We start from the raw sequence: 26038 nt of genomic DNA, 5'->3' as shown, positions 1-26038 counted from the left end.
CCACTTGATGCTAGCATGCTTGTGTACCTAGCACCCTGCTCACTGCTTACTGCTACATTCACTTGAAAACCCACATTTCAGTAATTCCTAAAGTGCTCATATACACACATGTGCACACCCAGACTCACTTACCCCTGTTCCTGGGCTTTTCCTTTCATTCTGACTCTTGTTCTAAGGTAGAAAGGAAGATGTATATTGGCTTTCAGGCAGGAAGAAGCTAAATTTCATTCTTTTATCAAACCTTAGAAATCTGGATCTCAAAGAAGGCTGGAGAGGGCCTTGGGCAATTCTCTTATTTGAGATGTAACCAGAATATCCCCCACGCCTCTGCAGCTTGTGGACACAAATAAGTTTCCATTTATACTAATACCTATAGTTTGCAGTCTTATGATCTACACATATATAGTCAGTTGTATGTAGTTGTATACGAGATTCCTCAGGGCGATTTACATATTTTTAGAATAGTCATCTTATGTTTAGCCTGTACTGCTCCTGTTTAGGTCACTGTTCAGAAAATCATGTGAGGTTGGACCAAGGCTCCTCCAGTCACTGTGGCTGTGACATCACTTTGCTGCATGAAGTGCTGCCTTCATCTGCTTTCAAAGCTGTGGAACCACATCACACCAAGTAGATCTGGGAGACTCTTGGTTATATTACTTGGGAGACTAATGGTTATAGGTGACAGAAACCCAATTGATAACCAACTTAAGTCAAAAGAAGAGACTGATTTGAGCTCATGTAGCTGAAATGAGAAGAGAGGATAGGGCTGCATCCAAGAGTATAAACAGGCCAATGGGTCTCCGTCTTGTTTTCTAATTCTCTCTTTACCTTTACATTTCTCTCTCTCTCCATCTCTTGTGTCTGCTTTTCTCTATATTAGGTTCAATTTAAGGTAGTACATAAAGCAGAAAGAAATGTCTTTTCCATTGGTCCCAAGAAGAGTCCTGGAATTGAATCTCACTGACTGTTTTATGTCATGTCCTCATTCCTGAACCAACTACTCTGACTGGAGGGTGTGGGGTTTACATGTTCAAATCCTGGACATGTGGCCACCACTGGGATCAGGAGAGGCACAGTTCCCTTCAAACTTCACAGACAGAGAATGGGGAGATGTGACTCCCTCAGAAAAAAATGACGTACTGGTACTGCAGGCAGGTAGAAGCAGTTCTGAGGGTCAGATTTTATAGGTGTTTATTAAATAGATGTTTACCAAATGCTTCCTCCCCTTCATTCTGGGCCATGGATTCTCTATGGCAATTCAGAGAATGCTTTTGCCTGCTTTCTTTTACTTTCCTTTCTTTCCTTTCTTTCCTTCCTCCCTCCCTCCCTCCCTCCCTCCCTTCCTCTCTCCCTTCCTTCCTTCCTTCTTTTCCCTTTCCCTTTCCCTTTCCCTCTCCCCTTCTTTTGAGTTTCACTCTTGTTGCCCAGGCTGGAGCGCAACGGCATGATCTTGGCTCACCGCAACCTCTGCCTCCTGGGTTCAAGCAGTTCTCCTGCCTCAGCCTCCTGAGTAGCTGTAATTGTAGGCATCTGCCACCATGTCTGGCTAATTTTTGTATTTTTAGTAGAGATGGGGTTTCTCCATGTTGATCAGGCTGGTTGCCCTAATTCTGTGTTGCGTTTTTTTGTCACTTGAGCTCCTATTTTCACAAAACTCCTGTTAAAAACTGGCTCCTTGAACTTTCAGTTTTGTTTTTCCAGATAATTCAGAACTGACCCATGGAACTTCAGACTCCCTCCCTTGGCCCCATTCTGCCAAGTAACTTCTTTTGCCAAACTTTATCCTCATTGGCCTCTATTTCTCTATAGTAAAAGTCAACCTGTGCAGATATACCCTGGTCCATCATTCATAAGACACCACCTGCTGTAGGTTGAATGGCGTGCCCCCAGAAAGATGTGTTCAAATCCCAACCCCTGGTACATATGAATAGGATGTTATTTGGAAATAGGATTATTTCAGAAGTAATGAAGTTAAGATTAGGTCATACTAGATTAAGGTAGGCTCTGTTCCAGTGACTGGTGTTCTTGCAAGAAGAGGAAAATTTGGGCATAGTGACATACACGTAGAGGAGAGTGCCATGTGAGGACATTGAGACACAGAAGAGGAGAGGCCACATGAAGATAGAGGCAGACATTGGGAGTAATGTGTTCTAATCCAAGGAGCACAGTGGAGAACCACAAGCACCAGAAGCTAGGAGAGAGGCATGGCATGGATTCTTCTATGAAGCCTCCAGAGGGAGAATGTGGAGCATAGCCCTGCTGACACCTTGATTTCAGGCTTCCAGCCTGCAGAACTGTGAGATGATACATTTCTCTTGATTTAAGCTACCCAGTTTCCAGTACTTAGTTATGGCAGCTCTAGAAACTAATACACTGCCCAGCTTTGAATCAGCATTTAGGCTCAACAAGGATACAGAACTTCACAAAATGCAACACCAAAGTGTCAAGAAGTAAGGTAATTTGTCTAAAGTCCCGTGGTGATTTAACGATGGCCGTGTTGGCAGTAAGGATCTGTTTTCCTGTCTCTTTAGTCCAGTGTCCCTCCAAACCCTAAGCTTCCTTAGTTGATTTTCTCCATCAGCCTAAAGAAGTTTGGATCAAGGTACAAGGTCAGTTCTGAGAAGAGAAGCCATCTGCCCATCATGCACCACATTAGTCAGTGTGAGCCATTATGCCTGAGAGCAAATCATTGAGCAGATGCAGGAGACAAGGTATGGGGCATGGGATGTATCTAGTGCCAGTACGTTGTCATTGGATGAAGTGGGAAAAGAGACTGCAGTTGTGGGAGGGCAGGAGGTTGTGCTGAGAGTAGCTTAAGAGCACTAGATAACCAGAGGTGGGGAGTGTTTTGCCCCAATCAATACTTTTTTCAAAGGGAGACTCAGCCTTTGAAAAGGGCTTAAGGCATCATCACTGGCCATCAGAGAAATGCAAATCAAAACCACAGTGAGATACCATCTCACACCAGTTAGAATGGCCATCATTAAAAAGTCAGGAAACAACAGGTGCTGGAGAGGATGTGGAGAAATAGGAACACTTTTACACTGTTGCTGGGACTGTAAACTAGTTCAACCATTGTGGAAGACAGTGTGGCGATTCCTCAAGGATCTAGAACTAGAAATACCATTTGACCCAGCCGTCCCATTACTGGGTATATACCCAAAGGATTATAAATCATGGTGCTATAAAGACTCATGCACACATATGTTTATTGTGGCACTACTCACAATAGCAAAGACTTGGAACCAACCCAAATGTCCAACAATGATAGACTGGATTAAGAAAATGTGGCACATATACACCATGGAATACTATGCAGCTGTAAAAAAGGACGAGTTCATGTCCTTTGTAGGGACATGGATGAAGCTGTAAATCATCATTCTCAGCAAACTATCACAGGGACAAAAATCCAAACACCACATTTTCTCACTCATAGGTGGGAATTGAACAATGAGAACACTTGGACACAGGAAGGGAAACATCACACACCGGGGCCTGTCGTGGGTTGGGAGAGATGGGAGGAATGGTGTTAGGAGATATACCTAATGCTAAATGATGAGTTATTGGGTGCAGCACACCAACATGGCACATGTATACATATATAACAAACCTGCACTTTGTGCACATGTACCCTAGAACTTAAAGTATAATAATAAAAAAAAAGAAAAGAAAAGGGCTGAAGGAGAGGATGGAGGCAGTAGAACCTCTCACCTGAAGTTGGTACTGTCCCCACAGTCTCCTGCAGAGTTTAGGGACATGTTGGGATTGGTGGGAATTAGCCATTTTTTAATAGAACCCATTCTGTGGCTGAATGGCTGCCTCCTGAACTGTAGTCACTGACAGGAGGGATGGTAAGCCCTGATGATTGTTATTCAGGTCTAGGAGTTTGCTGTTTTATAAATGCTCCCCTAGAGCAGAGAGAATTTTGGTTTGTAAGGTCTTGCTAAAACCTGCTAGGACCACCTGCCTATATTCCCTCTTGGGAAGAATGAAGAATAGAGTTTTCCCTCTAGGGAAGTGATTCTGTTCCTTCAAGGTATCCAAGCATGTTATGATGACAGCAAGTAGTCTTGTTGTTTCTACTGACTTGTGTGTATTAGATCTGAGATCCCCCTCAGTCTTGGTTTCTGTCCATGATTCTACTGTGAGTAGAATCATGGGAGTTCTGCCAGGATCACTGACTGGTACAAACTAAAGATACTTTAGAATTCTACAGAAGCTGGGGTGCCCAGGCTAATGCATTAAACATTGCAAAACTCTGTGATATAAGCAGGACTGTTTAGCTTCACATTTGAATTCTCTACTCTAAAATGCAGTGATTCCACTAGCAGAAATCTAGGACATTTATACTTTCCTAGATATTTCATACTCAAAATATTCACACACACACACGTGCATGCACACACACACACACACACACACACAGAAAGATGGAGTATTTAAGAGAAAAGCAAGCAAACAACAGCAAAAAAAAAATGAATGTGGAAAGTAGGAGAGAATATCATTTTTCTCCTCTCTAGGCTTTCCTAGTCATCGTGTTATTGCTCTGGTACATTTCCTTCGTTCACATTAAGAAAAAAAGTAGAAAGGAATGGGAAAGTAGGAAATGTTTTATTACTGAATAGAAGGCATTAGTTACTATAGAAATTATCTTTACATGACTTTTATTCTTAATCAGAAATCCTTCCATTAGGAATCATTGAAGGCTTGTGGCTGTTGGTTATTCAGAATACATGAGAAAATCAGCCAGTGTTCACAGCCTTCACACCCTTCCATCGCGTCATGACAGGCAGACAAGGGAACCATGATCGGCAGGTTGGTGCTTGTCAAGTGAAGCTAGGATGCTTTTCAGAGGAATTTAAATTGGGTCAGGGTTTTATCACTTATTGCTTTCTCTTTGATACACTCCTAGAGTGTTGTAATTAGAGATACAGGAAAGATAATTAGCCTGAAAAAATAAATACTCATAGACAAACTCTACACATAGATGTGATACATTCTAAAATTTTTTCTTGATATACAGACACACATTTATATGACATCCTTATCCCTTTCAGACATATACTAGAAAGGCAGAATTGCCCACTGAAGTTGTTCTAAAGAGGAATTTGCCGGAGGCTCCCTATAGAGTGTCACAACAGCCAGCTGCTTACATGGAAGGACTTCAGGGATTCCTTCCCTCAGTGAGAGCACCCAAGTCCTTAAAAATTCCCAAAGGACAAGATACTTTGAAACTGAGAAGCCATGACTCTTTTATGAAGACAGTCTTTTATGCTCTTAAACAAATTAGATAACATGCTAAAGTTGGAAAATGCTGACATGTTTTATATGTTACATATCAAAAATGGGAGAAATTTCCATTTTCCATCCTTGCCTGCTAGACAGGCTTTCCCTTAAATGAGAAGTCTATAAAATAATTTTGCTTTCTCATAGATAGGAAATGCTAAGAGATAGTTGTTTCTTTTCTCTGTGTCTATGTGTTTGGGGTGGGTGGGGGGTTCTGTTAACTTCTCATTCTAAGCTTTGGGAGTTCTCATGCTGACATCACCCTATCATTGTGTCTTCTTAGTTTCTGGATTTACACCAGGCTGTGGACTAATAATGATACTACCTGCAGGATGGTGGTTGATTTCTAAAGGGTTAGGATTGAAGCTTCAATATCCTCAGATTCTTTCACTCAGAGTTGTTACCCAAAGTTCAGGGCCACCAGAAAGGAAGAGCAAATGGAGTACTTAAGACAGAATAAGCTTCTGTCCTGTTTGTTTAACCTGCTGGACTTTCTTTTTTATAATTTTTATTTTATTTTATTTATTTATTTATTTATTTATTTATTTACTTATTTATTTATTTATTTATTTTCTGAGACGGAGTCTCACTCTGTCGCCCAGGCTGGAGTGCAGTGGTGCGATCTCGTCTCACTGCAACCTCCACTTCCCGGGTTCAAGCAGTTCTGCCTCAGCCTCCTGAGTAGCTGGGATTACAGGCACGTGCCACCCTGCCTAGCTAATTTTTTATACTTTTAGTAGAGATGGAGTTTTACCATATTGGCCAGGCTGGAACCTGCTGGGCTTTCTTCACGCCTGTCCCAGTGGAGTCGGTGTTGAGACATAGCATTGCCCGTGGATAGCTCATGTGTATACTTCTGATCCACTAACTCATGCAGAAATATAGCCCTCAAATCTGGATATACCCTCCTGAGCCTCTTTTAATTCTTCCATGGCTTCAATTAAAAAACACTGACCCCTTTTCTGCCATCTGCTCATCTTCCCTTTTCTTTCCCCAACCCACTGTCCGTTCTTTTCTAATTATCTCCTGTAGAATTGTATACTAAATCTTAATTCTTGGAGTCATAGAAAAAAATAAACCCTGCAGATACTAGTTTCACTAAAGATGAATTGAATCTGTGGTCAGGAAATGTTGATTATGACTCTTCCCTGCTACGCAGTGCCTAAAATTCCACTGTCCAATCTACTCACCTTTAGTACCTTCAACTAAACCACAGTGCCTTTCAGGTTCACTTTATAAAGTGTGGCAAAAACACAATATCCACAGGAGCTAGCTTTAATCTTTTCTTGTGAGGAGGCAGTGACTCTGAAAGACCTCTGCTGATTTTCACACCCATCCATTTAATCAGTAATAATGCACCTTTGGAGAAGTAATAAAGTGGCGTCTTAGTTTTCACGCATGCAAAATGGGAATAGTAACTTATAACATAGTTTTGAGGCTTTATTCACTTAGAGTAGTAAAGTAAAGTTACTGTCCCAGTCTTGGTAAAGGGTGAATGTTAGTTTATGCATGTGCCTTTTTCCCTTGTTGGGTTTTATGCTTTGAGAAGAATACACATTTCTGGTTCCTCCTGTGGCTTCCCATAGTACAGGAAAGTGATGTGCAAATGGCAGTTAATATTTAGGAATAATATCATCTGATTAATATGAAACTCAGTAAATGAAGGTGATTGGTTGGCTGGCCCCAACAACTGTGGACTTGGCAATTGTATGTCTTTCAGAACAGAAGTACCTGGCAGACGCCTGATGTCTATTGCAGGCATGAACAGTGATGTGTGATTAAAGTTAAGTGCTAGCAAGAGAATCCAAGATTTTTGTTTTATGCTGAGCTTGTGCTGTGATTTGATCCTAGTTAGAGTCAGGACAAGGGCAGCACAAATGAAAGACTGAAGGAATTTATTGACTGAAGAGATGTAATCTATAGATTTATGGCAAGATGGATGCAACTTGATTTATGGAGGAAAACTGAACATGCCCCTCAATGGCATTAAGCTCCAAATAATAGGACTCCCAGAATCCTTCGTAAAGACTGCTAAGTTTCTATGCTCAAGTCTGGGCTGGTTGTCAAACAGCGTAAATCATGGCGACTCGTGCCATGTCTTGCTGAATGATAAAATCAAAACAAGCAAAAATATAAGACAATAAATAAGCAGCATGCAGATGTTACATATAAGAATAGAGGTCATTCGAATTTTGTGGCAGCGAGAGCTCGTAGGTCATTGTAGTTTGATGCTCGTCAAGTGACGTTTAGAGCCGTGTATGCATCTCTTTTCAAGGTGGCCCAGGAAGGAAGCTGAGCCCTTCTGTGGATTTTATTTGGCTAGTTAATGATATAGACGTGGAGGTATGGAGGTATAAAGCACAGCAGAAGCCATCTTTTTTTTTTTTTTTTAACCGCCCTGATCTTAACCATGTCAATGCCATGAGAATATAGCCTCTGACTGGCTGAATGATTTCTTCCCAAGGTAGCTAATCTGTAAAGAGTCTAGGAGTCTCTTTTAAAGGGAGGTTCTGTGTTATCTTAGGAAAAAAAAAAAAAAAAAAAAAACTCAAAGCACTTCAAAATCCTTACCCAAAATTCTTGCCCAGCCCTGTACTTTGCTAAAATACTCAATATTTTAGGTAAGGATTTTTAAGTGCTTTATTTGAGCGTTGTTTTTTTTTTTTTTTTTTCCATCTAAGATAACCCAGAACCTCTCTGTACTTTTTCTTGTGTCTCGAAACCACCTGTTCATTGTGTTCTAGCCTCCTTGGCTGTGCTGTTTAAGAGTGGTTGGTCTTCCTCCAACTATACCTTGAGGTGTGTAACTTTTTCATGAGAGAGATGTTACCTCTCATGCTCCCTAACTTGTCCTTCTCTCCTCCCCTTGTGGGAAGAGTGGTGGGATATAAGCTTTCACTCTGGGAATTGAATGTTCTCTGTGCTATCGAGCTCTCATTTTTTTTACTTACTCCGAGGAATAAATGAATAACAATTTCTTAAAATGTTATTCATGCAAAACTGTTGGTTTTGTTAAAAGAAAAAGGAATTAAAGGAATATGTTGATTGAATTTGGAATAGAAACAATGGAAGGTATGAGATCCACAAAAGGTAGACATAGCCTTAAAAGTGATATATCATGGGGGCCAGAGATTGAAAATTTAGACTAAAAGTTTCAATCTGGTTCTCAGTCCTTTATTAGATCACTTTGTTTTTTAAAAATTGTGCATTAGTTTTTATCATTTAAAAATAGAGGGATTTCTGGTTTCTTAGACAAAATGGAAGGATCTGTTAACAGAGGGTTCATGATCTCTAATGCCGAGAGTCAACGAAAGCTGAATAGTAGTCAGACATTTTAGAGCAGGCCCATTAACCCAAACGCTCGCTGCAGTCTCATGGTTGACCCATTTGCCTGGCTGTGTACCTGCTTGACTCCCGTTGATTTGCATTTGTGACTCTCTGGGCCCATGGCATGTAAAATACATCTGTGTTCTTATTAGAGTCTCTGGCTGGGACTTTGAGGCCCTAGTCCCACAGTACACTTTTTTTAAACAGAATAACAATCATGGACCCATGTCTAGCCTGGGTGGAAAGTGAACTCCAAAGAGATATTGTCTTTATGAGGCAGACTGATGTGTATATCTCAGTGACACGATGCAGATAAATCTTGGAGCAGGAAGTTGTGAATGGTCAGGCGCCAAGGAGATGCCAAAGAGGTGATGTATTTTAACCGAATGCAGCGTAACAAGAATGTCAAAATCAACAGCAAAAAGAAAATGTGGATTAGTCTGTATTTAGATCATTTCTGAGTCTCCATTTATTTTTACTGGTTTATTGATACCATAGGACTTATGCTACTTATTATTCCATTGAATTGTGTCTGACTTCTCCAACTCCCAGTTTGTAAACTCTTGGAAGACAGATTTCCTGCTTTTATTCTTTCCCATTCTCTTTTTTTTCTACATCTCATCCTCTCACTTCACATAGAATAAAACACATCAAGATAATACATGCTTAGAGCGATGGGTACTTGAATAAAAGTTTTCATCTGTCACCCAGCTGCTTCTTTTCCTTTACTGGAAAAGAGTGGAATTCTGTGAAAATTCTTTTCTCTCTCTTTTTAGGATTTAGAACGAGGCAGCGCCATGTCCTCATGGAATCTACGGGGCCTGCAGGGCATTGCCCTCATTTGGTGGAGTCTGTTCCTTGTGAGGATCCAATGTGCTACCGATGGCTGGCATCAGAAGGGATCTGTTTCCCTGATCATGGAAAATGTGGCCTGGGACATCGCATTCTGAAGGCTGTCTGCCAGAATGACCGCGGTATGACCCAATGACCCACTAGAGGTGTTAGGATGTTAAGTATCAGCCAAATAACACATGGCCACCCTTCAATAGATCATTCTCATGAGGAAGAGAAGCACAGCCTTTCTTATCCTTGAATATTTATGTTTACATCAAGTGACACATTGCTGCAAAGTAAGATGCCATGACTTAATATGGGTCCACATACTCCATGACGGAACACTATTTGATTGTACTTAAATGCAATACAGCAAACCTAGAGATTTCTTAAGAGTTTTGAATTTGTCAAAAAAATAGAAAATAAATCTCTTGGATAGTATTCAACTTATCAATATAAAACAAGTAAAAGCCAACGTATAACATGGCTTTATATATTATAAACAAATACCACCTTGTTAAGAATCCAGGACTGAAACGTCCTTCAAGTTAAAAAAACAAACAAAAGTAAGTGGCTTTTTGTTTATATAACATTAGAGTTGAATCAGCTATAGACACGATACTAACATTTCCAAAGAACTGTTTTTAAATACAAGTTGTCAAGATTTACAAAACTATTAACAATGATGTCTTTCGTCCATCAGCAAGCACCTAGTAGGTTGTTTGAAATGAAAGATGATTCAGAAAACATGTAAGTCATGTGGAAATAAGAAAAGTGACATGTAAAACCTTGATCCTAAACTTGAACAAATTTCAGTGCCTTGGAAGAATATTGTGTATATTTATTAATCAGCTCTGCCACGAGAAGCCCCATTTATAATGCTCTGGATATGTGGGATGAAGTGTTTTGAACTTATGCAGCTAATAATCCATAGAACAGAAGGAAATCACAAAATAGATTCAGAATGGATAATAGCATCCACACAGGGTTGATATATATTGCAAAGCTTTTCCTTCCTTTTTTTCTTTCTCTCTCTCCCTCCCTGTCTTCATCCTTTCTTCCTTTCTTCTTTCTTTTTAATCATTACCATAATTACACAGATATAGATTTTGTCAGGTGATGTAATTGGTTACCTGTGGAAACCAGGTGATTGTTTAATTAAAGGGCAGTAACAGATTGTATTAGCTACAGCAGAGAGTTAAAACTAATAGCAACTCCTGTAACTATTAACATATAAGTTTTGAATTGTGGTAACATATGTGCAGTTTAGTAACAGATTACTTTTGTATTGCTTTTGTTTGTGTGATATTGTGTTTTGTAATAAGACGTATATTTTTTGGTCTTTGTCCCTGGCTCCTTATCACAGAGCTCCTAAAACCCTGATTATTTCCTGAGATACAGGGGTGCTAGGAGAATCTTTTGTTTTAATAGTTGGTCTTTGATCCTGGTTCCTGACACAGCTCTTAAATCCCCTGGAATGCGAGGCCTGCCTCATTCTAATGAAGTGATGCTTGGTGAGCTTCTGGATGGGGCATGATCACCAGAAAGATCAAACCATGATTAGAAGCTTAGGGATTTCAGTTCAGCCACTGGAAAGAAGAGAGGGGCTGGAGATTGGGTTAATAATTGATCCTACTTACATAAACACCTCTGAACTATGAGGTACAGAGAGCTTCTGGGCTGCGGAAACATGGCAGTGTTGAGAAGGTAGCAGATCCCAGCAAGGGGATGGAAGCCCCACACTCTGTCCCCTATACCTTGCCCTGTGCATCTTTTCCTCATGAATCTCTCCTGGCTTTTCATGTATATTCTTTATAATATCCTTTATGATAAACCAATACATGTAAAATGTTTCCCTGAGTTCTGTAATATGTCCTAGGAAATTATAGGACCTGAGGAAGGAGTTGTGGGAACCCCGATGTATAACCATGGGTCAGAAGCACAGGCGACAGTCTGGGACTTGTGACGGGCATCTGAAGTGAGGGCAGTCTTGCAGGACTGAGCCCATAACCTGTGGGATCTAATGCTAACTCCAAATAGATAGTGTTAGAGTTGAGTTAAATTGTAGGATGTCCAGGTGGTGTTCAAGAATTGTGTGGTTACAGAAGTGTTCTGTGTTGAGTTTGGAGTAAGAGGTGAAGTACGGAAGTTTAAAACGTGAGCTCTAGAGTTAGACAAGTTGCAATTTCAACTCTGCTACTCACCTGCTAGGTGATCTCAGGAAACTTATTTAACTTGGAAGCATCCTCTCTTTCAGCTGCCAAGTGGGGTAATAAAACCTCCCTCTCACTCTTAAGACTGTGAGAGTTAAATTAGTTATATAACAATCATTAGTGAAGTGGCATTGATTTTTTGAATGGCATATAACCATTCAAAAAAGCCATGAACTTATTTTACGTATATTTTAAAGTACAATTATTATTCTACCTGGTCCTGAAGAATTGGTCAAAGAGCATTCCTTTAAGAAATGAAAATAATAAGGAGGATTAGAATAACCATAACTAAGTCTTCCTCCCCAACTCCAGCTAAGGAAACAGGAAGATCATTGGTTTGGTTGGAACCCAGTGACAAATGACTCTCATGCTTTGTTATCTCACAGCAGATATTGGAGGGTTGTCATGATATCTCTGTCCACTTGGCTAGGAACTTCTTTCATAATTTATGCTGAGCCTTCTACAATCATCACCTTTACTGTTTTACAGCAGTTTTAGAGCTTTCTTGCTTATTCCTGTGAAATGACTAATTTTCAGCTTTTGACCTACATGCCAAACTTATGTGTGCAGAAGAGGGAATTAATATTTGTTCATATCAACTCCGTGAAGTCTTTGTGGTTTTTAAATACCTGAATGACTCCCTCATCGTTTGTGGGGCAATGGCCGTGGTCATGGTTCTGGGAACATGCTTGGCCTTCCGGTGGCTGAAGCTGTCTTTTGTTCTGTGTGAAACTGAAAATGTGGTCTGGTTACACTTTTTGTGGTTCAGCTTCAGTGTGAATCTGGGTGACTGATGATAGAAGTTTGGCAGAGAAGTACTCCTGCTTGACTCCTGCTTGACTCCTACATATTATCAGGGTATTTCCATAACTACAGGAGTTGACAGAACTGTTGACATTAATTTAAATGCCTGGAGAAAGACAAGTTTGAGATATACAGTGTCCTTTGACTTCCTTTTGTTTTGTTCTTTGTAACATTTGATATTTTCCTCCATCACTCTTGGTTTATTAATTACTTCATAGACACTTTCTTTCAGAATTTATTTTGAATTTAACAGATGAGACCAAAAGAAATACTTTATTTTTGATTTTTTAAAAAACCACTTGCATTAGATCTACTCAAACTTGAGGCCTACTGTAATTTGTAAGGGTAACTTGGCTTGTTTACCATTTTTAGGCTTTTATATATGATCTCCTTCCAGATATCCTGCATATAGGTGTTTAGAAAGGAACATTCAACATCCCTGCCAAGTATCTACGTCCCATTCAAATTGTGGAACCATGAGAATTCTACATAAGCTTGACCAAGATTCTGTAGGACTCTCGACAGTGTCTTCTTGGGTGTCCTTGTTAGCTGCTAGGAAGACATATTGCTCTTCCCCAGGAGTTTGTTTAGACCGTTAGCTTACAAACTTCAAAAATATATAATCTAGGTCACATCAAACCAGGGAATATTTGGAAATAGCAATTTCTGATGTGGCTAAACTTTGTGGATTAGTTTAAGAATGTGGTCTACTTTGGGTTATCTTAGATTTGAGTAGTCATCTCTAATTCCTACAGCTATCTCTGCTTTGTTCCATTCTCTACTTTGATTTATTAGCAATACTATCAGTGCCACTGAAGCTCCTCTTTCTCCCTCAAGCCTGTAATTATAGCAAACAATATGTTAGTCAGTGATATTTATTTTCAGGAGGAAAATTGCTTAATAGATTGTATAAATGAGAGTTCTTATTTGGAATCTGATTTCCGAGTCTCTGATTGGTGGAATAGCTTTGATTTCTGTCCTCTGCACAACGTCTTATCAAATGTCAATAGATATTTATGGAGCGTAGAATATGCATAGGTTATTCTTGTCTCGTTGACAAGCATGTTTCCTCATTTCAAAGTAGCACTTGAAATGTAAATGGAGTGAGATTCAAAAACGCAAGCCCAACGTATTTCTCCCTTAGAATATCAAATTTACTCACTGCATTTTAAACATCGATTCTCAAACATATAACTGGTTTGTTATTGCCAGGTTTCACTGGCGATTAATCAGAGTTTACCACCAAGTGACATCTTCAAAAGCAAGTTTGGAAAAACCCTCATAATGCCAGGACAGTGGACAGTGTTCCCAGTGGCTGGCAAGTGACTACTATGTATCATCTTTCATGTGCCCACAATGCAAAGTGGGCAGAAGACTCCACGGGGTCGTTGGATAAACACCTGCCTACCTGCTGGAGCAGTCAGACCTGGAGCACTCACCACCCGCTTTGCCCCATAATTTGCCAAATAGGCTATCTTGAAAAAACAAAAAGTGTTTATATGTTTCAGCAAACATCTTCATTCAGGGATAATACAACACGCAATCTGCACTTCTAGAAGGCAAATGCCCACACTAGTGAAGAGTGTAATAGATCACAAAGAACAAAGTTCACATGTTGAGAGGCATGGACTTAGAGTTCCGCAGTGTTGCCAAAAACACTCCCTTGCATACAAGGTTTTTTTTATTTCCATAGTTGCTCTATGCCTTTTCCATGCAAATATTTTTTCTCAAGTGGTGTATATATTTGCACAGCACTAGGAATGATTTTGCATCATTAAAGTAGCTTTGCTTTTTATTTCAAGGATATTTTTCTAGGAGTCTTTGCCTTAAATCATTAACTTTGAACACTCCAAAAATGTTACCTTTAATCTTGGCTAAAATGGCATGTACCTGTAAGCTCTAACACTGTAAGTACCTTTTTAAGGAGGACTTCAACTGGTGGAAATGTGTTAGAATAATCATTTACCTAAGTTGGATCAAATATTTTAAAATGTTTTTAAATCTATGATTGGAGTTGAAATTTTTGTTTTGTTTGTTTTATTTTTAGATCTCAAAAATGTTCTTTGGCTTACCTGTGAGAATAATGTCAGACTCCGTTCAAATAAAAACTGTTTTTTGGAATATTTTGCGATTCACCAGAATTCTAAAGAGAACTCCTTTTGTGTTGTCTTTATTTTTAAACCCTTAGGTTATGCTATATCTTGTGTTGTTAACAAATGCTGCTTTACTTCTGCTCTGTAGGTTTTTGCTTTTGCTTATAAGATGTTTTAAATGCTATTTTAGTGCAATATTTATTTTCTTGTATTTTAGGATGAAAGAAGAATAGATTATTCATCAGATATTTCTTTTTCACATAAGTATATTCCTGCAGTGAATCAACCTATTAAAGAGATGCTACAGAATTCGAGCCACCCTGAGGATATGTAGGCTCTAAAATAAAGTTAAAATGTGGATTTTCTAAAAGTTTTGAGAAATGGCAACTTGGTTAAAATAAATATGCAGTTTATTAAGATGTGCATTTTGGAAGGGATAATAATAATCGGATATATCTTTTCTTTTTTAAGAAAGTAACTGTCATTTTTTCTTATACTGTCAATTTTTTATTTGTGTAGGAAAACTCCCACTTACCTTTATATAAGGATGGGAATCTTATCTTGCCAACATCTTGCCACCTGTTTGGAAGAATCAAAGAACGGGAGAATAAACATGGACATGCATTTGTATTAGCAATGTAAATTCAGAGAAATGGCCTTTTGGAATAGTCAGAAGTAATGGGTTGTAGCACACACTGTTGTTTCCTGCCCAGGTCCCCTTGGCCATTTCCCATTTTTGTGGGTGTCAGCCTGAAATTCCAGCTGATATCACCTACATCTCTTTGCCTAAGAAATGTCTCTGTCCACTGCAGCCTTGCTAGGGAATTGGCAACCCCAGGGAGCAGTCTCCAACTATTGATTGAGAGTTGGTGATACACACCCAGCTTCTTTCTTCTCGGTTGGAATAGCCTGGAGGTGTATGTTTGAAGCTGTTTCCTTATTGATTACCTACTCTTTACCAGGCTCCTCCCTTTCGTGCCTCACTTCCCCACTCTGTGACTGGCTCCCTGGCATGGCTTCCCAAAAAGTACTTGTCCGGGAATCTTTATCACAGTTTCATTATGACACAAACTAAGCTCAAACTAAGACAAAGATGCTTGGAAAGATATTTAGTCAATCCATTCCTATAGGAGATACAAAATCCAATTCAAATCATACGATGTTGATAGTTTTTAAAGAATTACCTTTCAAAGCAGAAATGATATAGTATCTCATGAGAGATCATTCAATATTTTGAACAACCCTCAGTCTTTATTCATTATTTGCCGTTATTCTAAGAGCTTCAATATACTGCTTCTGTTCTCCCTATCAAAACATAAAATGTATTATTGAATTCCATTTATTTTCCAGTTAGGCAATCTGGGTAACATACATCATCATCTTGAGTCTTGTTTTTCAGCCATTGAGTCATGTGTGACTCTGGAGGAGGACTAGGTTACCTTATTTTCATTTTGTAGTTGATTCCAGATTGTCTTGGAATAGTTCTGAAAAAGAAAAAGATAAACAGACCTGTACTGGGTGTTAAGGTAATTACTTGTATAGGAAAATTGGGTCTGAAATGTTGGAGAGACATGGTGCTCTGTCTTGTTTCTTCTAGATCAGTGGTTCTAAAACTAGTAGGCATCAGAATCACCTGGTGGGCTTGTAAAAACACATGTTTCCAGCCCCTACCCGAGTTTCTGATTCAGTAGGGCTGGAATAGGGCTCAAGAACTTGTATTTCTGGCAAGTTCCCAGGTAATGCTGGTGTTGATCCAGGGACCAGACTTTGAAAAGCACAGTTGTAAGCCAAAGAAGGACAATGGGCAGCTTCATAATGTCAGCATATAACAGAGAAGTAGGCTAGAGCATGTCTTATAAGGCATGTCTTACACTTAGTTAGAATCAAGAGTAGTATTGGTCCAGGCACAGTGGCTCACACCTGTAATGCTAGCACTTTGGGAGATCAAGGTGGGTGGATCACTTGAGGTCAGGAGACTGAGACCATCCTGGACAATATGGTGAAACCCCATCTCTACTAAAAATATAAAAATTAGCTGGACACAGCAGCACATGCCTGTAATCCCAGCTATTCGGGAGGCTGAGACAGGAGAATTGCTTGAACCTCGGAGGCGGAGGTTGCAGTGAGCCAAGATCGCACCATTGTACTCCAGCCCGTTGACAAAGCTAAACTCTGTCTCAAAAAAAAAAAAGTAGTAGTATTGGTCTTAATCTTCTTTCTTGTTTCCTGCGCAGAAGTTATTCTTGAAATTCTTGAAATATTCCAGAAGCAAGCAGTGAGTAATTTTTTTTTTTACTTATTTATTGTTACCTATGAATTACTAAATGATCAAATATTGGAAGGCAGTAGTGTTCTCTTGCACGAACAGAAGACACGCAATATGTGAGATGAGTTATTTAGGTTTAGAGGAGAGAATTTTCATTTCAGCAAGCTGTCTTTTGCAGACCACCAACTGGTAGCAGTTTGGTGTCAGTGTCCTTACCTAAGGAAATGTGGTGATGACAAATACGTTGTATTAAATTTTGAAATGAATCTGACATTGCAGTTGAAAGTGTCAATAAGATCAAGCTGTGCTGTTCACGCCACAGGAATCAGACTGCAAGGGAGATTAAATTACAAAGTTTCTGTAGCCAAGTTCCTCGTTCCCTTTCATTTAGTCGTCTTGCAGTGAAATTAAAGATGAAACCCTAATAATGTTTGGCAGTGAGGGAATCCAAAAGAGAAAAATAGAGACTCATTCTAATCAGAGTTTCCCCATCCATGTTTGACGTGAAGGTGGGAGTAGATGTAAACTGGTGAATCAATTTAAATGCTAAAGAGAGAGGAACTGCAATGCGGATTTAAATATATTTACTGTATGTTGTCTCGATAAACAGGCATTGTATTTTGAATTACTTCCACTTTCCACCCTGCTGCATACGTAGACATTGCAAGATAGCTTTTGTCTTTTTTCTCCTTTAAAAAGGGGCCTAAATAAATGACTGTTCCCATCACTACTCTACCAATATTTCACAATCAGACTAAATGTAATCTGTTTTTTCTAGACTTTAATATTTAAAAATAGCTTAGAGCAAATTGCTTCCTGAGTTGTGCCTGTGTCTCTCATAGGAGTGCTGTCTCCTTTTTCTATGTCTTCTGAAATTCTTATTAGGCAATCGACTTTCTGTTCCCATTCTATATGATTCAAGAAGCAAAATGAGTCGTAGATTGTACTGATAATTCAAAATGTAGCTCATGTGATTAAGTGGTCAACCCAACCTTTCAGTGAGAATTAATGTGAGATTGTCACCCTTGCTATCCTTTTCATCTTCCCCCCAGACATGTCCTAAGTTTTTCTATTCCCTATTGTATTCCACTGTAATACCAGTAACAGGGATTAGTTATAGCATTAGTCACAGGGACACAGTTTTGTTTTCACTTTCTGAAATGTATTTTAAAGTGGTATTTTGCTGTTTCATATGACCATTGGCTCATTACTCTTGACACATTTACCAGTTTTCCCTCTATGTAGACACAAAAAAAGCAATGAACATGGATAAAACACTTCTCCATTATGACAGAGTAATTTACACTGGTGGTATGGCCAATATGACTAGATAAGCAAAAGTAATCAGAGGTTTACACATTCTGTACCTATTCAAATGTTTTCAGGAAATATAGTGAAAAAAAAAGCCCTCCTAGAAAGGCCCTTCCACCCCATGCAAAATCAATAATTTTTTTTTACTTAATCTTATTATCAAATATTTTTTGAATTCCTAAATTAATATATACATATACTTTAACTGATTCATGAATCAAGAATTCATAATGTGTAACCTTTTGTGCTCTGAAATTCCATAGCTCATAATCAGTGCTCCTTTACCTTTGTTACCTCTAGGGTAATTTGCTTCCACAGTCACAATCATGTTGTTCCCATGCCTGAGATGCTTATCCTCCTCTTCTTCCTTTGGCTAATTCTTATTTATCCTTTAAAAACTTGAATTGGTGTCCTTCAAGAAGCATTTTCTTCACTCTCACTCCAACTATTTTACGCTGGTCTAGAATCTCAAGTGAATATTATGTTTATCACCTGCCCAAGATTATTTGTCACAGCCATTAATGGTAATTTTATTTCCTTTATAGGTTATTGGTTCAGAAATGGGTAACGTTAAATTTATTTAGATCAACAAGATATGAGAAGAGGGACTTGAACAAGGAAGGGTGTTGTGTTAATTGCTGCTGTGATCCATCTTATTATAACAGGATATGTAGCTTCAGGATAAAGGCATTACTGTGTACAGTAGGTCAGAGATGGAAAGATACTATGGGTCCTGGAAGAGATTGTTGAGCCACTGAATCAACAGTGTGAGCACTGGCTGTTATGTGAGACAATATATTTCCTTACTGTTAAAGCCAGTTTCTATCAGAGTATGTAACAGTTGCTGCAGAAATCATTACAATTGATAGACTGCTCATCATTTGTGTTTTTATAACAGTCTGTGATTCAGTTATCAATGCCTTTACTGTATTATATTAAAATTATCTGTTTATTTCTCTGTTTCTGCCATTTGAATGAGCTTCTCAAGGGCACATACCTTGACTCATTTATCATTTTATTCTTGGCATGATACCAGAGTGTCTGGTATATTAAGGTACACTCAATATTTATAGAACTTGAAAGAGTAATTTCAATTGATCCACACAATAGCCCATTTTGGAATTGTTATTTTTTATTCCAAATTTACTGATGAGGAAATTGTAGGCAGAGATGTTGATAGTTTAAAGTCACTCAACTAGTAATTTCTGATACCAGAGGTTTGAACTATAGTTGCACGACTCCAAACCAGTGCTTGTTCTACTTTATGAATGTTGGTAAATGCATGTCACATGTACCAACTACATTGACCCTGCCCTGTACCAGACTATGCAACAACTTTCAATAGTTAAGATGTTGTTTTTTGGTAAAGTCCGACTTGGCCTGAGATTTATTCTCAATGCAGCACTAGAGGCACTTGTGCCAACTCACTGGGCTAGGCTCATGAAACTTATTCCTAACCATACACTAAGCATATTGCCTTTTCTTTCCTTAGTGTGAGCTAAGAGCAAGAGAGATCACCTGTACAATGAAAACATAAAGCCCACACACATTTCCCTCTGGCACAAAGTGAATTTAAGTTAGATATATAGTGCATACTTATCTGGTTTTCCCAGCAACTGTAATTCTAATCGTGATCGTACTCAGACAGCTAAGCAGCATAGAATTTATTCATCAGAATGGATTGGGAGGAGAAAGAAGCAGAGTCTCTGAAAAAGGAGATATGTGAAATCACAAAGAAGGTAGAAGACAGCTCTTTAGGGATAAACAGCTTTTCACTCCTTAATCTTAGAGATATTCCTTGAGGAGGGTGATAGCGGAGCTGCTAATAACACCATATTGAGAAGTTTGAGAAAGTTTAGTAAAAAGCAAGCAAAATTTGATACACCAAAGTGGTCTTTAATATTACATCAGAGTTCATTAAATATACTTAACTAAGGATTCATTGAGAAGGAGAGGTAGTTATTTCTGTGTTGTTCCAGAAGGCAAACAGGTAGAAATAAAAAGATGACAGATGTTGGCCTAACATGAGAATACATGTTCCATTTCAGCTGCCTAGCAATGGTGAGTAATGAGCTCAGTGTCACCAGAGGCATATTCACAGAGGCTGGGACCAGCTCTTCGGGTTTCTGCAGGGGAATCTCCTCAGTATCCTGCAAGTGAGGGTAGCTCTGTGGACCATCTGCTGCCATTTTGGACAGCACAATTTCGTATTTTTCCTCGCTGTCCTGCAATTAATGATATGTAGCATCTCTGGCATTCCCCCATGGATTGGCAGTCATGTCCCCTCATCATCATGGCAAACAAAATGGACCACATTGTTTTTGTTGTCCCCATAAGGAGTGGTGGTATTGCCCCTGATAGAAAACCACAGGCAGGGAGATGTCTAGTTTTTCCCAAATTATCAAGATTATGTTTAATTACATAATTGATTTTAATTAATCAATTTTAATATTAAAATTTAAGTTAGAATGGATTAAGGAAATTAGCAGCATATTTTGAATGCATTGTAATTAAAAGCTAAAATAAGATCAGGCTGCAAGTTTAAATTGGAAACTTCAGGTAAATAGAAAATTCACTTATCCAGAAGGGCCAGTCAGCATCCTTATTGATAAATAGGGTTTCTTTGTTTATAAGGCATCCCAGCAGGTGTAAGAGGATAATATGAAAGGGAAAGTATGACTTTCTCTTTAGAGAAATACTAAGGCATATGGGCATTTGTTTATTGAGACAAGTAGGACCCTGTGCTTTAGGAACTTGGCAGGGAGCACAATCACAAAATCATTTCCATGCAATATTTATCACAGGCACAGCTGAGAGAAACAGTGTATGTCCAGATATTCTGAAATCCTTCCCTGAATTAATTCTGACTGGGGAGAGCTGTGTGCCTGGAGAGCATAATATTGACAACTTACAGAATTGTTTTTACAGAAATGTTCACAGCTGTGATGTCAGCTGCCTATAGTGTATGAAGTTATAAGACTCTTCACCACGAAACTCATTGTCATTTCTTCAAAAGGTATGAGATTTAGGGTCTTTACCTTGTGTGTTTCTGCGTCCTGTATGAGAATCCATAGGAGTAACACTGGTCAGTTCTAAATCAAACATACTCGCCCATCTCTTTGTGATATTATAGCCGCCAGTGTAGGTTGAGTGCACCCTGAAAATTATACTGATGACCGGATTCCCAGATTGTCTCCTTCCTGGACTCATTTTACGTCCTTCCTTTCTTTCATATCATTTGGGTGTCATTGTGTATACCGTGTATCACTCCTAATTTCTCCACTTACTAGGTGTGTGACTTTGAGAAAGTTACTGCTCTCTTTGGCATCTCAGTTTTGCTATGAGAAATGGAAATTAGAATAGGACCTACATCATAAATTTGATATAGATGCTGATTTCATCTATGTCAAGTTCTTAAAACAGTTCCTGGCATGTGATTGCTGCTGCAGAAATGTCAGCTCTTATCATTATTATAATTATCTTTCATTTTGTGTAAACAAACTTACTTAAATACTGTACAGAATGAATTGGTGGTATCAGTTAGTGGAAATGGCAACTGACTTTAGGCAATTGATTATCTCTCAGAGGCCTATTTTCCAGACTTATGGTTGTAAGGATGCTATTTTGTAAAATTTTTGTTTTATTAACTCTTTTATATTTTAAAATCTTTAGATTTACAGAAACATTGAAGAGTTGAGGAAACAGTACAAGGCGTTCCCTTGTATTCCTTGCCCACTGCCCCAATGTAAACATCTTACATAACCATAGTTCAATGATCAAAAATTAGAAATTTAACACTGGTATAATATAGCTTGTTTTGAGGGTTAAAAAAGATACCATGAAGGCTTAATGGAAGATCTGGCAGCTATCTTGATTTTTCTGGAAGTTGCTCGTATCTGCAAGAGTGGAGTGTCTGGTAATCTTCAGTCAATCTAGATGTTTGAAAGCATTATTTACAAATGATGATTGTAAAAAGTTAGAATGTTTGAACTGGAAGATGCAGGCATAGCCCACATTATAGTCTGACATCACGTTCTTAAAAAGAATGACTTGTATTTTTTTAATTAATTAAAGAAAATGCCTTAGTAATAGCACAATTTACTATAAATCCTGGCATATCCCTCTGGTAATAGGGAGGAAATTTTGTGGCCTCAGGCTCTGATAGTAACATGAGCCAAGCAGCTATGGGATGGGCCGTAATTATACCTAGTGTTAGAACAAGGGACCTAGGTATTGATGGATATAGGCCTTTACATGCAACAGGAAAGAACATCTATGGAAAATCAATTTCTTTGTTGTGAAAAATGGCTCATTGTCATTTCTAACATTTTGCTTTGGGCTGATTTCATTTTTAGTGTTCAAATTTGTTTATGTTGTACAATAAGGATGAAAAATGCCTGTGTTCTCTAGTGGTTTTGATTAAAGATAATGGAACCTTCTGTTTATATACTACTTTCCACTTTCAAAATGCGTATTTTCACTTACATTATTTCATTTTACTCCTCACAACAGCCCTGCATGGTGGTCAGGCATTGGTGTTTCTCACAGTTCTGCAAGCTGGAAATCCAAGATCAAGGGAATAGCCAAGTTCAGTGTCTAGTGAGGAGTCCATCTGTGCTTCCAAGATGGTGCCTTTTTCCTGCATCTTCAGGACAGAAGGGACACTGTGTCCTCGTATGTTGAAACCCAGAGGAGGGAAAAAGGGCTAAGCACTGTGAGAAGCCTGTATTACAAGGGCCTTAGTCCCATGCAGGAGAGAGGAGCCCTCATAACAAAATCTCCTCTTAATGGCCCCTCTTCTTAACATTATCACATTGGCCATTAAGTTTTAACTCATGAACTTTTGAGGGGACACATTCAAACCACAGCAGTGACTTACTCCCATTTTACAACAGAGAAGACCGAAAATAAGAGAGGGTTAAGACATGCCTGTGGTCACAAGGCAAGTGTATTTACAAAGACTGAGCTCCTGAATCCTAGGATTCTATGTGGAAACACAGTTGAGACAGCTACTATGAAATAATGAAATTTATATATCTAAAAATTTCTATCACTTATGTAATCTAGGGGAATTTTTTTAAATTCTGCATGTACATATCCATATTCATATCAACTGTCTATATTTGTTTATATTTTTATATATCATATGTCTAAGTCTCTTATCTATATCTAGCTGCTTCTAACATTCTCATTCCCTAGACCAATATTTTGGGCAAGAGAAGAAAAGAAAGCCAGAGATCCAGAGGAAAGGCAAAAATAATAGAAAGCCCACTGTACTAGAAAACTATTCTTAAGGCATAGATGGACCAAAACTAATTTGAAATTTGTTTGGAGGTGATAATAGGCATTTGGGAATATGAGGCTTCATTCTACTCTCCCAAAATGAAATTGTTGGGGAAAGTTCTTTATTCTCTTTTGAATTATATATAGTTAGTTGTAGTCACAGCTGAATGACTTTTAGCTTTTTGTTTTGTTTTGTCATTCCCTCGTTCTCTCAGGTATTACAACAAATAGTGGACAGCTACATTATGGAGAATAAAAATGGCATGCCTGATCAAAAGCTTTGGGTGGACCCGAGAAGGAGCCCGAGAATTGGCAAACAGTTATCCAGAAGAGAATATATTTCATACAATAAAAGAAACGTATTTATATAACTTATTAAAGAAAAAAATTTGTGGGGAGTCTCTAGCCACAGGGCTGGCTGCAAAGTTATATCTCTAGTGCCTTTTTTCCCCCCAACTTTTAGATTCTGGGGATACATGTGCAGGTTTGTTACAAAGGTATATTGTGTGATGCTGATGTTTGGGGTACGATTGAATCCATCACTCAAGAAGTGAGCATAGTCCCCAATAGGTAGTTTTTCATCCATCCCTTGCCCCCTTTTGTATTCTCCAGTATCTATTGTTCTCATATTTGTGTTCATGTGTACTCATGTTTTAACTCCCACTTATAAGTGAGGATATGCAGTATTTGATTTTCTGTTCCTGCTTTAGTTCACTCAGGATAATGGTCTCCAGAGCATCCATTTCACTGGAAAGGACATGATTTTGTCCTTTTATATGGCTGCATAGTGTTCCATGATGTATACATACTGCATTTTTTAATGCAATCCACCTTTGATGGGCATCTAGGTTGATTCTATGTCTTTGCTATTGTGACTAGCTCTGCAGTGAACATATGAGTTCATGTGTTTTTGGTAGAACAGTTTATTTTCCTTTGGTTATATACTCAGTAATGAGATTGCAGGGTTGAATTGTGTTTCTGTTTTAAGTTCTTTGGGAAATCGCCAAACTGCTTTCCACAGGGACTGAACTCATTTACATTCCCACCAACAGTGTATGAGCATTCCCTTTCTCTACAGCCTTGCCAGTATCTGTTGCTTTTTGACTTTTTAACAAAAGCCATTCTGACTAAGATGGTATCTCATTGTGGTTTGGATTTGCATTTCTCTGATAATTGTGATGTTGAGCATTTTTTCATATGTTTTTTGTCCGCTTGTATATCTTCTTTGGAGAAGTATCTGTTCATATCCTTTGCCTACTTTTTAGTGTGGTTATTTTGTTTTTGCTTTTTCATTTAAGTTCCTTGTTGATTTTGGATATTAGGCCTTTGTTGGATGCAGAGTTTGAAAATTTCTTCCCATTCTATAGGATGTCTGTTTACTCCATCGATAGTTTTTCTTGCTGTGCAGAAGCTCTTTAGTTTAATTAGGTTTCACTTGTCAATTTTTGTTTTTGTTGCAGTTGCTTTTAAGGACCTAGCCATAAGTTATTTGCCAAAGCCAGTGTTGTGAAGGGTATTTCCTAGGTTTTCTTCTAAGAATTTTATAGTTTGAGGTCTTCTATTTCAGTCTTTATCTTGAGTTAATTTTTGTGTATGGTGAAAGGTAAGGGTTCAGTTTTATTCTTCTGCATATGGCTAGACAGTTATCCCAGCACCATTTATGGAATGGGAGTCCTTTCCTTATTGCTTTTCTTTATGGACTTTGGATGACTGTAGATGTGTGACTTTATTTTGGGGTTATTTTGTTCCATTGATCTTTGTGTCTGTGTTTGTACCCATACTATGTTGGTTTGATTACTGTTGTCTTGTAGTGTAGTTTGAAGTCAGGTAACATGATTCCTCTGAATTTGTTCTCTTTGCTTAGGATTACTTTGGCTATTAGGACTCATTTTTGGTTCCATATGAATTTTAGAATTATTTTTTCTACTTGTATAAAATATAACATTTGTAGTTTGATAGAAATAGTGTTGAATCTATACATTGTTTTGAACAGTATGACCACTTTAATATTGATTCTTCCAATCCATGAGCATGGAATGTTTTTCCATTTGTTTCTGTCATATCTGATTTTTTTCAGCAGTGTTTTGTAGTTCTTTTTATAGAGATCTTTCACCTCCTTGGTAAGAAGTTTTCCTGGGTATTTTATTCTTTTTGTGGCTATTGCAAATGCAATTCCACTTACAATAGCCACAAAAAGAGTAAAATATCTAGTGCCTTTAAAAAATTATGCTCAGAAAATCCAAGTGGCTTATGTGATTGGGTAAAGAAAGTACAGATATGCTTCCCTAGGTGATCTTTCCGTTCTTTCACTAGGAGATGTCATTTGAAGCCATTTTAGTGTCTGTGAAAATGTAGCCATTGCCAACCCTTTGACATTGGATAGCTATTGTCTTAGGAACTGCTCTGGGAGGACAGAGGCAACACTGAGAATGACAGCATGGCTTCTCTGGGGCTAAGGTGGACAGGGGGCTTGTGAACCAACCAGAGTGTGGCTGTGTTTCATGAAGGAATGACCTGCCTTTTCCTCAGGAGATCTATGAGCTCTACACAGTGACTCGCCACATAGACCATGGCGTGCAAGTTTTATGCAAAGCTCAAGAGCAGCACTTCCTTTTAAGAGA

General features: G+C 38.5%; 1 protein-coding gene across 2 annotated transcripts in view; it reads left to right on the top strand.

Moving 5' to 3' along the window:
- THSD7B (thrombospondin type 1 domain containing 7B) overlaps positions 1-26038 on the top strand; it is a 919482-nt gene that overhangs the window by 414157 nt on the left and 479287 nt on the right. For both annotated transcript variants that reach the window (XM_032145845.1, XM_058434423.1), the window contains one exon: positions 9390-9587. In XM_032145845.1, the coding sequence (XP_032001736.1) occupies positions 9390-9587 (198 nt within the window). The remainder of the gene's footprint in view (positions 1-9389; positions 9588-26038) is intronic.

This window comes from Hylobates moloch, unplaced genomic scaffold (assembly GCF_009828535.3).
Source record: "Hylobates moloch isolate HMO894 unplaced genomic scaffold, HMol_V3 SCAFFOLD_24, whole genome shotgun sequence".
In the NCBI taxonomy this organism is placed as follows: Eukaryota; Metazoa; Chordata; class Mammalia; order Primates; family Hylobatidae; genus Hylobates; species Hylobates moloch.
The sequence above is the reverse complement of the archived record's forward strand: the minus strand, read 5'-3'. Positions and strand labels throughout refer to the sequence as shown.